Genomic DNA, 15,113 nt, shown 5'->3' on the forward strand with positions numbered 1-15,113 from the left:
CTTCATAGCTTACTTCCTCCATAGACATCAAATGAAATTAGAGTCACACCTCTTTCATACGACGTCAATACTCCATGGTTTATAGCAAAGATAATTGGCAATGTAAGCTCCCTGTCACCTTAATGATAAATATTCAAGGTTTTGTTTAGCTAAACAACTTAATGGAGCACTTACAACATAAATGTTTTTCATATAAATGCTTAATTATAAACTATTTTTGTAACAAAAGATAAAAAATAATGTCAAATTGATTTCCAGTTCAACACATTCCTCAGTCCTTAATGTGTGGAAAAATCGAAGTTTCGTTAGAAGCCTAGGCTCAATCTCAAATGGTGATTATTTTTTTCAATATTTTTTGATATATTGTTGCCCAAAATTGATGGACATGAGAATTTTTTCACACTATAATAAATATGGTAAGTGATATCATGTTTTTCCCTTTGCTTTTTACTTAGTAAACCAACTAACAATGCCAAAATTATAAAATGTACTAATACTTCTTTGCATAGGTCGTTGTTACTTAACTCTGCTGAAAAATAGTCACCCATACATGGAAAGAGCAATGCACCATGTTCACCGTAAAATCAAACACACGCTAAGAGAGTTAAAGTTGAATTTTGTGTTAAAGATTTATGCAAAAACACTTATATTAATGGTTAAATAATTTAAAGTAATGTCTCATGAGTCCTGAGTAACCAAAGCTCCATTTATATAGTGAATCTAACATAATTGATTTTATATCATCATTGTTCATTATTTTATAAATGAGTAATTGATTTCGAATTTACATATGCATCAAAACTAATTCCTACCTGAATAATTTAAAGCTGCGAGATAACTCTTGTGAGAACTGTGCTGGTGAAGTTGAAACTATTTTACATGCTTTACGTGAATGTAAAGTGGCCGAACATGTATGGATACCACTGGTGAGCAATGCTAACAAGCAACAATTTTTTCAATCTGAACTACAAGACTGGCTGGAGATAAATATGGCTCATAATCAAAGTAGAGGTGATAGTAACTGGCAAAGCTGTGTGGGCCACCGCGTGCTACAACATTTGGTATTGGAGAAATCAAAGGTTACATATGCCCACATATGTTATGCCACATAATCTTGTTCATGTTATCCAGGAAAATGTTCAGCTGTATGATATGAGCCCAAGGCTGCAAAACAAAGTTAACAAAAAGATTTAATTTTGAGACTTCTATCACATGGAAACCACCTGATTTAGATTAAGTATGTCTTAATTTAGATGGATCAGTGAAAGTTGGGAAGTTTGCAGGTGGCAGAGGAGTGTTTAGGGAAAATCAAGGCAAATGATGGCTTAGAGGTTATGCCATGAATCTAGGACAACGTAACACTCAGGCAACTGAACTATGGGGTGCGCTCATAGACCTTAAAGTTGCTAGAGAGAGAGAGAGAGAGAGAAAGGATAAAGTAAACTAACAATGCAAGTTGATAGCAAGAAGGTTTTTGAATCTCTAATCCAAAGCACTATGGAGAAAAAGACATGTTTAAATCTGATCAGACGAATATGACAAATTATGAGCATTATTGAAGACATTCAAATGAAGCTTATATACATGGAAACAAACAAATGCGCCTACATTCTCGCTAGGGAAGGGACACATTTAACATAGGATTTACAAATGTATGAAGAGCATCCCAAAATATTTATAATTGTGCGATAGATAATTTAATGGAATCTTCCGTTAAGAAGATATCTCATTTTAATTTTCAGTCTGGACCTCGGTCCTCCATATTAAAAAAAAATTCTTTATATCTTATCAAATAAATTTATCCGTATATTTTCTTTTGAATATCAGTATATAAATTATACACAGTATAAATTTAAACAAAGTTTCTTAAAAATCTAAATCTAATGTACTACTAAATTTAAGTAGTTACATCAAGAGGTTTAACACACCCAAAAATTAAAATCATGATGATAATCAAAGCACATGTACGTAGCACAATGCCAGATATACGGTGTCGAACCACGTTACTACAGAAAAGCCCTCAACTAATCAATCGTTCTTAACTTTTAAAACTAAGAGAGACGGGGTAGAATAGTAATATCATTATAGACCAATTTTGCCGATCATTGATCAAAACACCGTGTACTCTTCGTCGTCCATGGTTTTGCTTCGTACGAATTTGAAGCTGTAACTCTCCGTCAAGCAACTCAACAACAACGTTCAATTTCCAACGGTTGTTCTTCGATTTTCTCAATCGACAATAAAACCCTCTCATCATTGCAACATTCAAGGTCTTCAATTTTTAATTTCGCTCTGTTATTATTTTTTCAATTTGATTTTCTAGGGTTTTTGTTTTTGGCAATTTGTAATGCTTTTCCTTTTCGTTGTTTCCTTATTCAGTTAGTTCGTTATTTCATTCTTTTCCTTTTCTGTTGATTCAGCCCCTAGGGTTTCATTTTCTTACTCATGAGTCTTTTTTTTTAACAAAAAAAATCGAAATCATGCTTTCGAGTAAATTGTAATGGAAGCAATATAGGGTAGAAGATTTATCCGCTTTCTTTGGTAAATTTCATACTTGCTTTCTATTTTTTTTATCAGAAAAACCACTGTTGATTATAGTGTATTATTATACCAAAATTATATTTGTTTACTATCAAGCTATCATATGACATATTATATAATTATATATTAAGTTAATTTAATTAAAGTAAGTTCTTCGAGTTCAGATTGTGCTGTAGTACTTTCTAATGCTTTGTCATTGCTTAATAATGTAGTAGGTAGTATATTAATGTATTGAACTGAGGAAGTAAACTTAAGAGCAAACAAAGATGGGTGTGATTTGAGTGTAGGAAACATAAATTGTCAACAGTAGTGTGCGCTTGAAGTTGCTTCTCGGCACACTCAGAAAGTTTGACTTGAAGTTGAACTGTTTTTTTTTGTGGGGTTTGCAAGATAGCTGATTATTGAAAAGATTGATCTACCTTTTTTCTTGTGAATGAGATTAGTGGGGGTTTAATTAATGGGATAAGATTGGTGTTTGGTGTATTGTCAGCCTAAACAGATGTGGTAATTGGTTTGCATTGAGTATATTGCTAGCAAATCTTTATAGCATATGTCAGAATGGCGTAGACTTCACTTTGATGTCAATTGAATATTTATTCTGTGAAATCACATTTGTATATGATCTAATGATCATGATGCCTGGTAATGTACAATTGATCTCACTTACACGTGCATGAGTTTGCACCGTGACTTGCTTGTGAGCAAAACGTTGACTAATATGGAATTGGAAAGTTCTTACATGGTTATGTAGTTTACTTCTTGCCATTTATATCTTAGGTATGCCTATTGACATTAACTTTTCTTGTTCAATAATTTGCAGCTTCAAAGGATACCTACATTTATAAAAGAGCCGCGGAAGGAAGATATATGCTATAAAGACTTAAGGTAAGAAGTATATTACATCTTAAAAAATTTATGGTTGATTCTCCCCCATTCATAATGTATTTGGTACAAGTTTATTTATTCTATTCTCCTTGATTCTACCTTCTTAATTGAATCAAAATGTATAAACTTTTTTATCCACGTGTCCAATTATGTTTTATTTATAGATTGCACCCAATGTTCTGTCTTGTTCTATTTTAGTTCTAAAATAGTGAAATGTACCAAATATAGATTAGAACCCATATTTTCCATTTGGTATAGATCTATCTTGTATACCAAGTACCAACTTTATGTTAGTATAGTACATATAATTCATTCAATTGAAATTGAGATAGTTAAAATCATTTAGGAGAATGTTCATCTTCTACTTGGACTTGTTGTCATCAGTCTTAAGTGTATGCTATTAAAATGGAATTTTGTTTTGTGGATAATTTTCTTAGTTTGAGATGGTATACTACTATATGGAGTGAGATTTATCAAGTTGATTGAAGTTAATGATTTAGCATAATTTTTTAAGGGTATCCATTTTTAGTAGCTTTGTATGAGAATAGTGGCGCCGATACTGTTAATTACTTAATTCTACAGATTTATACATGTATGTGGACTTTTAATCTCTGGAAATAGTTTATATACAAATATATATGTCAATTGAGTTTGACTTTTCTATGACTATTTTGACTTTTTCAGGTACTTTGTCCAATTGTTCTATTGAAATTTAGACTTGCCCTATATGAGCTACTTTTCTGCAATTTTGTCGTGCACCAATCTATGGTTTGTATTTTTTACTCAAAGGATGTGCCGGAACTAGTGCAATGACAACCACTAGTAAGTTTGATTCATCTTCTAGTAGCCCAGATAGACCACTGTATACTGCGCAGCGTGGATCCCACATAGCTGCTTCATTAGATAGGCCGGGTAGCTTTCGAGAATGCATGGAAAATCCAATTTTGTCTTCTCTGCCCAACATGTTGAGAAGTAGTTCTCCAGCAACGCATGGGGATGTGGAGAGCTTCTTCAATTATGTGCATTTTGATCCAAAGTTGTTGGTATTAGATCATAAATCTAATCGTCACGTGGATTACAAGAGACACGTTAATGCTGCTCTAGGAATTTCACCTGATGAATCTCCGTCTAGCTCTGCAAAAGGAAAGCTTCTGCCATCCCCAGTACCAGAAGACATCAAGCGTATGAGGGATAGTCTGTATTCAAGCACTGTGAAAGCGAGGTAGTTCTTTGTAGGTTTTTACTTGCATTTAAGATATAGACTTGTGTAATTAAGGAATAACATTGCATAATTGTGAATTTCAACAGGGAACGTGGGAAAATGTTTAATGAGGCCTTGTCTGTATTCAATGAAGTTTTCCCAACTGTAAATTTGAAGAAGAGATCTCGAGTTGAAAGCTTTTCCAGCGATCGTTCTAGTGTCATGTTGAGTGACCGCTCAGCACTGGGGCCAAGCATGGGTAAGGTTGGCGTTCAAGGTCATACCGTCACAGGTGCTTTTGAACTAGAGCAGCAAAAGTCCGAAGAGAGAACCAAAAGTTTGGTTCCAAACAAGCGTACTCGAACTTCTATGGTTGATGTAAAGGTACATGTCTGGCTTTCACCCATGCATTTTTGCTAGTATTAACATTGCACAATTTCATTATCTCTCTTAACTCCTTTTATTGTTGTTTATTCAATTTTTACTGTTTTAGAATAAATACTGCATTTGTATATGGTATACTATATATACCTTGGTATATTTTGAATCATTTGTTCTCCATATCTCCGACTGACATGAGAATTGTGGTTAAATTCTGTATTCTCAAAAGTTATGTGCTAGAACATCTCCCCACTTGTATACTAGGCAATGTATCACTTCATATATAGATTTTTTGATCCATAAAAAGTTATGGTATATTTGTTGTATACAATTTATATTCTATCGTTGTATGTAGGTGTTTCATTACCTTTATAGTTGGTTTATGCCTTGTTCCTTTTCCGTAAGTGGTAACATGTTGAAATGTAGATTTGTTTTTCTGTTTTAATAACGCATGGGTGTGCGTTGGTGGCCTTAGACTTCTGTTATTTCTTTTATATGTTGAGTCAACTGTCCGATTAACATGGTGTGTGCAGAACTGATGTTGTTTTGATAAATTCTAGATGGATGTACGGACCAATTCTCTTGTTAGGCCATTAGGGATCGTTGATAGAGATAAGGAAAAGCTACGGATTGCCAATAATGGTGTGATTCAGAGTGAAGAGCGAAACTTACCTGTTGTAGGTGATGGTTGGGAAAAGTCAAAAATGAGGAAGAAGCGATCATGCATCAAGCTAGATGGTTCTCCAAGTACTACTTTGAACAAACCTGTTAGTGGTTTCCAGGAAACAAAACAGGGAATGCAACAAAGACTTGCTACTGATTCTCGGTCGAAATTGAGTAACGATTCTAATACTTTTAGGTAAGAAACTTTTGGGTAAATTAATTGTTGTATGAATATGTTGGGTAATCAGTGGTATCTTTAGTCTCATGTTTTTCAGTTTAATACTTTTTTGTGGATATCATCTACAAGTTTTTATTTTTATTTTTTTTATTCTTCTTCTTCTTCTTCTTCTTCTTAATATCATCCAGTTCTTATTTGTTGTTTTGTTAGTATTTAGGTTATAGATATAATATTTTCATGTGTTTTTGTACAGGCTGGGCATTTCTAATGGAACTGTTACAGCTGGGAAATCAGATGGAGTCTCTCAACAGACTGGGTTGGGTATACGCGCCCCTATACATAGAAACGACCAAGATAATAGTTCCCTTGTCAATGATAAGCGGGTTCGTCCTGCTAGTTCAGACAAGGAGAGGGTGAACTTCAGAGCTGTTAACAAGTAAGCATACAAACTGTGGCTCCCATTTCACATTTATATGATATTGCACTTTGAGGAGAAAGATCTTTCCTTGGCTACATTTTCTTGGGTGTTGCTTTTTTATATTCTTGTTCCATTTCCACGTTCTTTGGAGCCTTGTGATCAGTGATCGAAATCTCTTCATGTTTATGATTTGAATTCTGCAGTTGATTAAGTTTCTATTATCTTTTATGCCCAGGGCAACTGTTCGTGATGAATTCAATTCAGCCAGCCCTACCTCAAGTACAAAATTGAATGCTGCTATTCGGGCTCCACGATCAGGTTCAGGAGTTGCCCCCAAGTTGTCACCAGTTGTCCATAGAACAGCTGTTCCTAATGACTGGGAACTTTCTCATTGTGCCACAAAGCCCCCAGCTGGTGTTAATAGTACTAATAATCGCAAACGTGCGACATCGGCACGGTCATCTTCCCCACCTGTTGTCCCCTGGCAGAGGCCGCAAAAGAGCTCTCGTACTGCCAGGAGAACAAGTTTTGTGCCTATTGCTTCGAGTAATGATGAAGCTCCTGCTGTGGATGCTGTCTCTGATGTGTCTGGTAATGATATTGGTTTAGGATTTGTGAGACGCTCAGCTGGAAGTTCTCCTCAGCAAATTAAACTAAAAGGTGAACCTTCACCTTCGGCAGCTTTATCTGAAAGTGAAGAGTCCGGGGTGGCTGAGGTTAAACCAAAAGAAAAGGGCAGGAAACCAGAAGAGAGAGATATGAAAGCTGGACAAAATGTTCCAAAGGTGTCTAACTTGGTAACTAGAAAGAGTAAGCTTGTTTCTGGGGAAGAACTTGGAGACGGTGTTCGGAGGCAAGGGAGGACGGGGCGCGGTCTCAATGCCACAAGGTCACAGAAACCAATGGCATTTGAGAAGGTTGGAAATACTGCAAAACAACTAAGAAGTGCAAGACAAGGATCTGATAAGAATGAAAGGTTAGGATCTATCTCTTGTTTAAGTTTTTTGAACATATAAATTGAAGTCTCAAGGTTTTATGGAATCCTTGCAGCAAAGTGGGTCGTCCACCAACAAGGAAACTTTCTGATCGCAAAGCCTATGCTCGTCAAAAGCCTACTGCCATCTGTGCAGCAGCAGATTATTTTGGTACTAGTTAAAACCTTAGAAAAATTAAATGAACACAACTTTTGTATGCGTAGTGTAAATATGTTATTACTTTTTTGTTATGTTGGTATAGTTGGGTCAGAAGATGGACATGGAGAGCTATTGGCTGCTGTAAAGGGTGTTATCAACTCTGGTATATTTTGCTAAATACTATATATCTTTGGTTCCTAACTAGTTTCCCATGATGGAGTAATTAAACATATTCTTATTATTGCAGCCTATACCTTCTCCAGCCCATTTTGGAAACAAATGGAGCCTTTCTTCGGTTTGATACCTGATGAAGATATTACTTACTGGAAGCAGAAGGTACTAATATTTGATTTTTCAATGGCATTTGTCACCGTTTTTTAAAAGTTTGTAACAGATCAGTAGTCATGCTGACTATTGACACTTAGCAGGCACTTCCATATGATGGAAAATAGTGCATTGCGGCGATGCGTTAGATTTTTGTGATGGTGTCCATAATATTTTAATAGTTAATTCCACATAAAGTAATAGATAAACTCTATCATGTATAAGTTTTTATTGATGAGGAAAACATTGTATGTGTTATTGTATGTGGATACGCTTAGGTTTTGTATCCGGTTATGTATTGGGAGTGACGCTGTCGTTCCATATTTTGAACAACAGAAGTTGATATTCCTCTGTTGTTCAAGGCTCTGAATCTGAAGTCTGGAGACGGTTTTGAGGATTACAGTGAAAATCTCTCAATTCTAGGATTGTAGAACCCTGGTCCCACTCCCTACTTTCTTAAAATCTGCCGTACCCTGCAAACCCCAACTACATCTGTTAGATGCCCTAACCACGTAACTGACTCGGATTCTATTCTTCGTTTACTCTTGGTTCTCCTAACATACACCTTAGTTACTCTGGGTTTACTAACACACTATTAGTATTACTACTGACTATTGAGAATTGTCGAGTGTAAATTAGAAGATAGATGCAATGGTGCCTTTTGTTTTAGACATATTTGATGTTAATGATATGACTTTGCAGAATAATGCAGCAGATATTGACTGTTCTAGTAGGGTATGACATTGACACATCAGTTCTCTAGGTCATTTGGTAACTATATTGATTGACTAGATGGCATAATGTTGACTATATTAAGGCAGGCAAATCATAAAAAGTTTAAGATAATTAGCTTATATCGGGCAAAGTAGTGACTGTGTTTTAAATTTTCCTTCTATATACGGTGGAAGTTTTTGGCTGTAATAGTTCTACTAGTAAATTTCCGTTATAATAATAATAATAATAATAATAATAATAATAATAATAATAATGATGATGATGATGATGATGATGATGATGATGATGATGATGATGATGATGATGATGATGATGATGATGATGATGATAATAATGATATGACTTGTGATTGATTATTTTAGAGCTAGAATGTTGACATCATTCTTATAATTATTCACTACTAATGTTTATAATGTTCTGAACCAATATGGAACAATGGCCATTGAATTTTATTATTTGGTCATGTTTTCCATATATCTATCCTGTATTAGTTTGATGTGAAAATCATCCCTTCAATTGTTTCATAAATTATATTTTTATTGATGATCAAGGCAGAATTATATTATTAAAAAAAAGAAAAGAAACGAGAAGGCAGAATTAAATGTTTGAAAAAAATGGAATATCCGAGACAAATCAAGAATAGGAACCAAACTTCTTTAATGGTTCACTTGCCCTTTTAGGTAAATCTTGAATCAAGCACTCAGATGGCAACTCCAGTTCCTAAATATATAGATGGCGGTGAAACCATTGTTAATAGATATGGGTTGATTGACTGTGAAAGAGATGTCAGATCTGATGTTCAAGGCAGTGCTGGTACTAATACAGAAAAGTTACCACCACCAAAGGGAGATCATAAAATGGTACCTCTCTGTCAACGTCTTATAGCTGCTTTAATCTCAGAGGAAGATCGTAGTGGTGGAAATGAAGATTTCAAGTTTGACACATTTGATACTGAATCCGAGCCTGATGGAGAATTAGAATTGAATGGTTTGAATCAACACTCATTAACTAAATTTCAGTTTGCTTGTCATTCTGCTTATAATGGTTATGGGATTACTGGGAAGCCAGCACATGATGAAACTGAAAGTGATATGATTGATATTCCTAATTTTGGGTTGAATCCAAGCTTTGGCAACTCGGTAAATGGTTTTCTTCATGATAAAACATTAATGTCTGGCTTGGCTTGTTCAGAGTTGCAATACAATAGCTTGGACATAAATGATAAGCTTCTTTTGGAGCTTCAAAGTATTGGACTTGACCTAGAACCAGTGGTAAGCTTTTACTTTCCTAATCCAGTGACAACTATATTTTAGGTTGTTCTGTATTTCTGTCAGAAATCTCTTCAATATAACTAATAGGTTACTTACAAATGTTATGATATTTGTTTAGTATTTAGCATGTTAATATGATTATTACTTTTTTTTAAAGCCTGAAATGGTGCAAGAAGATGATGAAGCCATATTGGAGGATATTACTAGGTTAGAAGAGCTGTACCAAGGACAGGTATGGACTAATGCTGAAGTCAAGTTATACTATTCTTACTGTCAACTATTTCCCCCCATGTAACTACTCCCTTTGTCCTAAATTATAAGTCACTTTTCAAAAATAATTTGTCCTAAATTATAAGTCATTTTACAATTCCAATGCAACATTAATGATATTTTTCCCAATATACCCTCTATCATTTATTACTATTTCTTCTTTCTATTTTTTAAATTTCTCTTTCATGTATAATAAATGAAGGACAATATTATAAAGTCATACTACTTTCCCATCCAAAATTAGTTACGTTTCTTAATTTGTGTGAAATGTCCAAAATGTCTTATAATTTGGGACGGAGGGAGTATCATTTTGTTTTGTAATATTTCACATAATATAATCGCATAGATCGGCTGCAGAGCTGGAGAAATTTGATTTATAGAATTCCTGCAATATTTAATGAAGTCGATCTTTTATCTGTTGTGATTTAGTTTATGGTTTTTTATTTTCTTGTGTATCATAGGTTTCCAGTAAGAGAAACTTGCTAGATGGATTGTTGAAATCTGCTTCAGCTGCAAAAGAACTTCGGGAAAAGTAATGCTGCTGCCATTTGTACCTGTTATGTGCTAATTTTAACTTTCTGTGTCTTCATTGTTCTAAATATAAACTTGTTTGACAGGGATTTTGACCAACGTGCTCTTGATCAACTTGTTGTTACAGCTTATGAGAAATACACGGTAATCTTGACATTCAATATTACTGCTTGTTTATATAATCTGGTTGTTAGCTTTAGAACAAGATTTTTGCATGCTAATTTAGTTGTACCCCAAACTTCTGGGCTGAGGATCTAGCTACAATAGTTATTGATAAGGCTGGGGATCTTTAATAATGGGTAATGGATTCAGAGTGAGAGCCTGGTTTGGATTCTCTCATTGTTCAGTTTTTTTTTTTTTGGATGGGGGGTAGAAGAAGAGACTTATCAAAATGTTGAAGGACCATATGTTGTGCAGTGTATTCAACATAATACAGCTACTGGAGCTGGAAGGTATTGTAAACATATAACAGTTAGTGATCATCATAGTTCTCTCTCTACCACACAATGAAGTATGAAAGCCTACCATTTATGTCCGAAAATGTTAAATCTCAAAGAACTCTTATTTTGCTCTATAAACTTGTACTCCCAAGTATAACCAAAATCCATGCTTTACCCTATTATTTGCTTAAAATGGTTAAAATTGGCCTTAGAAAAAAGCGTCCAACATTTTATTTTATATTAGAGTTGACCAAAGGGCGGCCGATGTCTGATGTCGAAGCGATGAAGCCCCACTATTATGCTGTTTAGGGAGGGTGAGATGTATGCGATATTACCCATTCTGTTACTTAAGTCTAAAACTCGAAAGTACTGGGTCACAAGCTAGGAATCTTACTGTTGCATAAGTACCTCATATTGCAGAGTGGCTTAACAAATAATTGATTGTCAGGCTTGTCGAGGTTCTAGTGCCTCGGGTGGGAAAAATTCAAGCAACAACAAAATGGTCAAGCAAGCTGCATTGCCATTTGTTAAATGGACATTGGAGCGTTACCACCAATTTGAAGATACAGGCAAGAGCTGTTTCAGCGAGCCTTTATTCAAGGATATGTTCCTTACTGCTTCTTCCCAGCATAGTATTGTTCGGCAATCAGATGGATTGGAGGCTGATTCCTCAAAACCTTTCCTGTCTCTGGAAGCAACAACAGGTTCTTCTTTACTTTCTGGCATAAATAATTTTATTTTGTTTTTATTCTATGCATCTGCTATGTCATAATGCTCACTTACATACTTAGATAACTATATTTTTACATGCCATCTTTGTCTGGTCTATGATGTCTTATTTTTTCTTTTGCTCTTTTCAGCACAAGCTAGATTTTGATATTTTTTTTCTTCTGCAGCTTCCATGGGTTCACAGCAGAGCCCATCACAATTTTATCAGAATATGGATAATCTGGATTTCATTTCATCAGATATGCTTCCTGCTTTAAATAATTCATCTGAACAAACCAGTGGCAAGGAAGATTTCTGGTCAAACAGGGTGAAGAAGAGAGAATTGTTCCTTGATGATGTTGGGGGCATTGGAAGTTCTCTAACAAGCAGTGCTAAAGGAAAGAGGAGTGAGAGGGACAGAGATGGAAAGGGGAATGGCAGAGAGGTACTATCAAGAAGTGGAACTACGAAAGTTGGTAGGCAGGCATCATCCAGTGCTAAAGGAGAAAGGAAAACCAAAACAAAGCCTAAACCGAAAGCAACTCAGCATTCTGTTTCTGTAAATGGCCTCCTTGGTAAGTTGTCAGAGAAACCAAAACCAGCATTGCCTTCTGTTTCAAAGTCTATCGAAAAGCCTAGTAATAGAAATGCCAAGGAAAAGGATGAGTTTGGCTTGGGTGGATTGGATGAGCCAATTGATTTGTCCAACCTGCAGCTGCCTGGAATGGACGTGCTCGGTGATCCCGGTGACCTTGCTGACCAAGGTCAAGATCTTGGTTCATGGTTGAATATTGATGACGATGGGTTACAAGATCATGATGACTTTATGGGCCTTGAAATTCCTATGGACGACCTTTCAGACTTGAATATGATGGTTTGAAGCTGCTTTCTCTGTATAGAGTTCATTAGTATACCAATAACAAAGGAAACAAAGTACCCTGAAAAAATAACCAGTTACATAGGATGGTTTTATGGCTAATTCTGTCTACAAGTAGGTTCTATAGATTCTTTGGTAAATTATTCTCTCCAAGTTGTTTTTGAGTGGCGTTGTCAGCTGTTTTGGATTTTGCTTGTGTTCAAGTTCGTAGTTCCATTGTAAAGATCTTTTTGTTCAAGGTAGAAGTTAGTATTCCCAGTGATTATATGTTAGAAAACATTATTCTGGTTGTAGCTCTTAGAAATCAGAGAACAAGGCCTCGTGTACATACATTTAATTTTTCTAATAAAATCAGCTTTTTCATTTGCCGAAATGACACCGAATTCGCTACTCTCTATTGATCTCCTTCCTTCTCCCTCTTCCATGGGTTTTCTTTTGGATTTTGCATTTTGCAGATACATGCCTCTGTGATGTGGTATAATTGGTTTGCATCAGTGGTTTCATCAAAGTATTATCCACATTATTCTAAAGGGTTTACGGCGGGAATTTTGATGACTGAATAGAGTGTGGTCAACTGATTATTGCCTGTGTTTCATCAGATAATCCGTAGTTGCTTGCTTTTGGAAATATTATAGCTGATTCTGGGTATCAATCATTTCTCTGGAACTTTTCTTTCTGGTTTTTTAATTATTTTAGAAGTGAATATTGACCATAGATTTTACCTGATTTTGTAATAATCTATACGCACAAAAGTTCTTAGGAATTGAGAGAATTATTATTGTTCTTCTAGTTGAATTACAACATTTGAGGGTTGAAGGGCATCTTATTGATGTAAATACTTCATGTGTTTCTCCCATGGCGAAATTTAGCTGCAGTTGTTTTTATGTAAGGAAATGTTCCTAAGTAAGCATTCTTGATTTCCATTTTTCTATTTAAATTATGATATGCATGTCTGTCTTGGAAGAGACTGTTTGGATATTATCTATGGATAGTTAAGAGCATGTGGCTCTCATGGATTAGCTTACTCATTTAGCACGTCTTTCTCTCTTGCGGGAACCAGGATTTTTCCTATATATTGGGACTTTTATGTGAATTTATAATTCATTGTGAGCTATCCTTCATAACATTGCATTAACGTTGTAGTTGACACTCAAAGCTAAGAACTTGTCCAACTTGTGTTTTTAAAACACTTCAAGAAAATCCATGCTAATAGAATCAACAACTGGCTCAGTCGCATAGTAGTCAGGAGAGATTTCTTATGCATAAAATTTATCCATGAATCTTTGATGATCTCGAAGACCAATAAGATGAGTCACTTTATGAAGAACAATGCTAAAGTTGGGAGAAGTTGGAAAAGATGGATGAACATCAGATGAAGGAGGATTTGAAGAAGATTCACCTGACTTTTTCTTTTTCTTCCGGATCTCGTTTTCCGTAGCTTTTGGACATGAGGCAGATGAAGGTCTTGAAGACCTTGTTGCAGAAGAGATGAACAAAGAAAGTTTGCAGAGGGTCTTTCACTACATAACACAATGAAAATCACAAAATCACTTGAACACTAAATAACAACTTGCTTAGATGAAGTTTATAGTTGGAGAAGATGAACTTTGAAGTTGGGGTTCAGAAGATTTTTAGAGGTTTTAGGTGAATGAAATGAAAATGACAATGAGAAATGAAATGAAAACAGTAAAATATCATTGAATTAAATATATTTTTATAATTCCATCAATCATCTTGATTTGAGACAATGGGATATGTGACTCGAATCACATATCCCGAAAGCTACATAACACAATAAAAAAATAGAAAGAAATTTTTCTTGATTTAAATCAAGGTTCCAACTAACTCGAATCATGCAAAAAGAAATTGAAAAAAAAATCAAAATTTTAATGTAAAAAGATTTAATGCACAACAAAAATTTAACGAGGAAAATTCATTTTAATGTAAATAAAAGAAAATTTTAATGGAGATAAAAAAATAATTTTGATGACCATATTATGATGTGATATGACATACACAATCAATATAATCAAATGATTACAGATAATAAAAACAACATATCAAATGAATTCAACTGACATAAACAAAATAAAACAATAAGACGATTGTAGAATTGGAACGATCATATCAATAAAGATGATCTATTATGTAACTTAAAGCACAAAAAATACTAGTAGACAACAAAATTTTACATTGCAACACAGATAGAATAAAATATAATTGAATACATCTTCTTTCACTTGTCTTAAACATCCACTAATTAGGAACACTTGTCTTATTCATGATCCTCAAACATTCTTACATCAAATATTAATGAATTAACACAAAATTCCAATTTGAATTAGGTCCTTGTAGGTTAGTACATGAACTTTTAGATATCTATGTCACGAGACCACTCAGAACTTAAACATTCCTCATGTGACATTGGAGCCTAATGTGCCATTTTCACTGCAATATATTAACAAATCACTTTAGGAAAATTATTTTTTATAATCTTTCGAGTAACATAAAGGAGGTGGAGTAAAATTATTCAATTATTGGAGCCTAATAGGCCTTG

At 34.7% G+C, this 15,113-nt stretch overlaps 1 protein-coding gene across 3 annotated transcripts; it reads left to right on the forward strand.

Moving 5' to 3' along the window:
- Positions 1-1,946: 1,946 nt before the first annotated feature.
- On the forward strand, positions 1,947-12,929 carry LOC127138656 (uncharacterized). Of its 3 annotated transcripts, XM_051065143.1 has the most exons (17): positions 1,947-2,270; positions 3,362-3,426; positions 4,111-4,648; positions 4,735-5,011; positions 5,569-5,867; positions 6,103-6,285; positions 6,503-7,243; positions 7,318-7,412; positions 7,504-7,563; positions 7,648-7,736; positions 9,140-9,446; positions 9,651-9,730; positions 9,888-9,962; positions 10,462-10,532; positions 10,618-10,675; positions 11,420-11,675; positions 11,868-12,929. In XM_051065143.1, the coding sequence occupies exons 3-17, from the start codon at positions 4,236-4,238 to the stop codon at positions 12,557-12,559; spliced, it is 3,696 nt and encodes a 1,231-aa protein (XP_050921100.1). In that variant the 5' UTR covers positions 1,947-2,270; positions 3,362-3,426; positions 4,111-4,235; the 3' UTR covers positions 12,560-12,929. The 3 variants fall into 3 exon arrangements, with proteins under 3 accessions (XP_050921100.1, XP_050921099.1, XP_050921098.1); XM_051065142.1 differs by having other exon boundaries at positions 4,216-4,648; positions 9,140-9,730; XM_051065141.1 differs by having other exon boundaries at positions 1,948-2,270; positions 9,140-9,730.
- Positions 12,930-15,113: the final 2,184 nt, after the last annotated feature.

Source organism: Lathyrus oleraceus, chromosome 4 (genome assembly GCF_024323335.1).
Source record: "Lathyrus oleraceus cultivar Zhongwan6 chromosome 4, CAAS_Psat_ZW6_1.0, whole genome shotgun sequence".
Taxonomy (NCBI): Eukaryota; Viridiplantae; Streptophyta; class Magnoliopsida; order Fabales; family Fabaceae; genus Lathyrus; species Lathyrus oleraceus.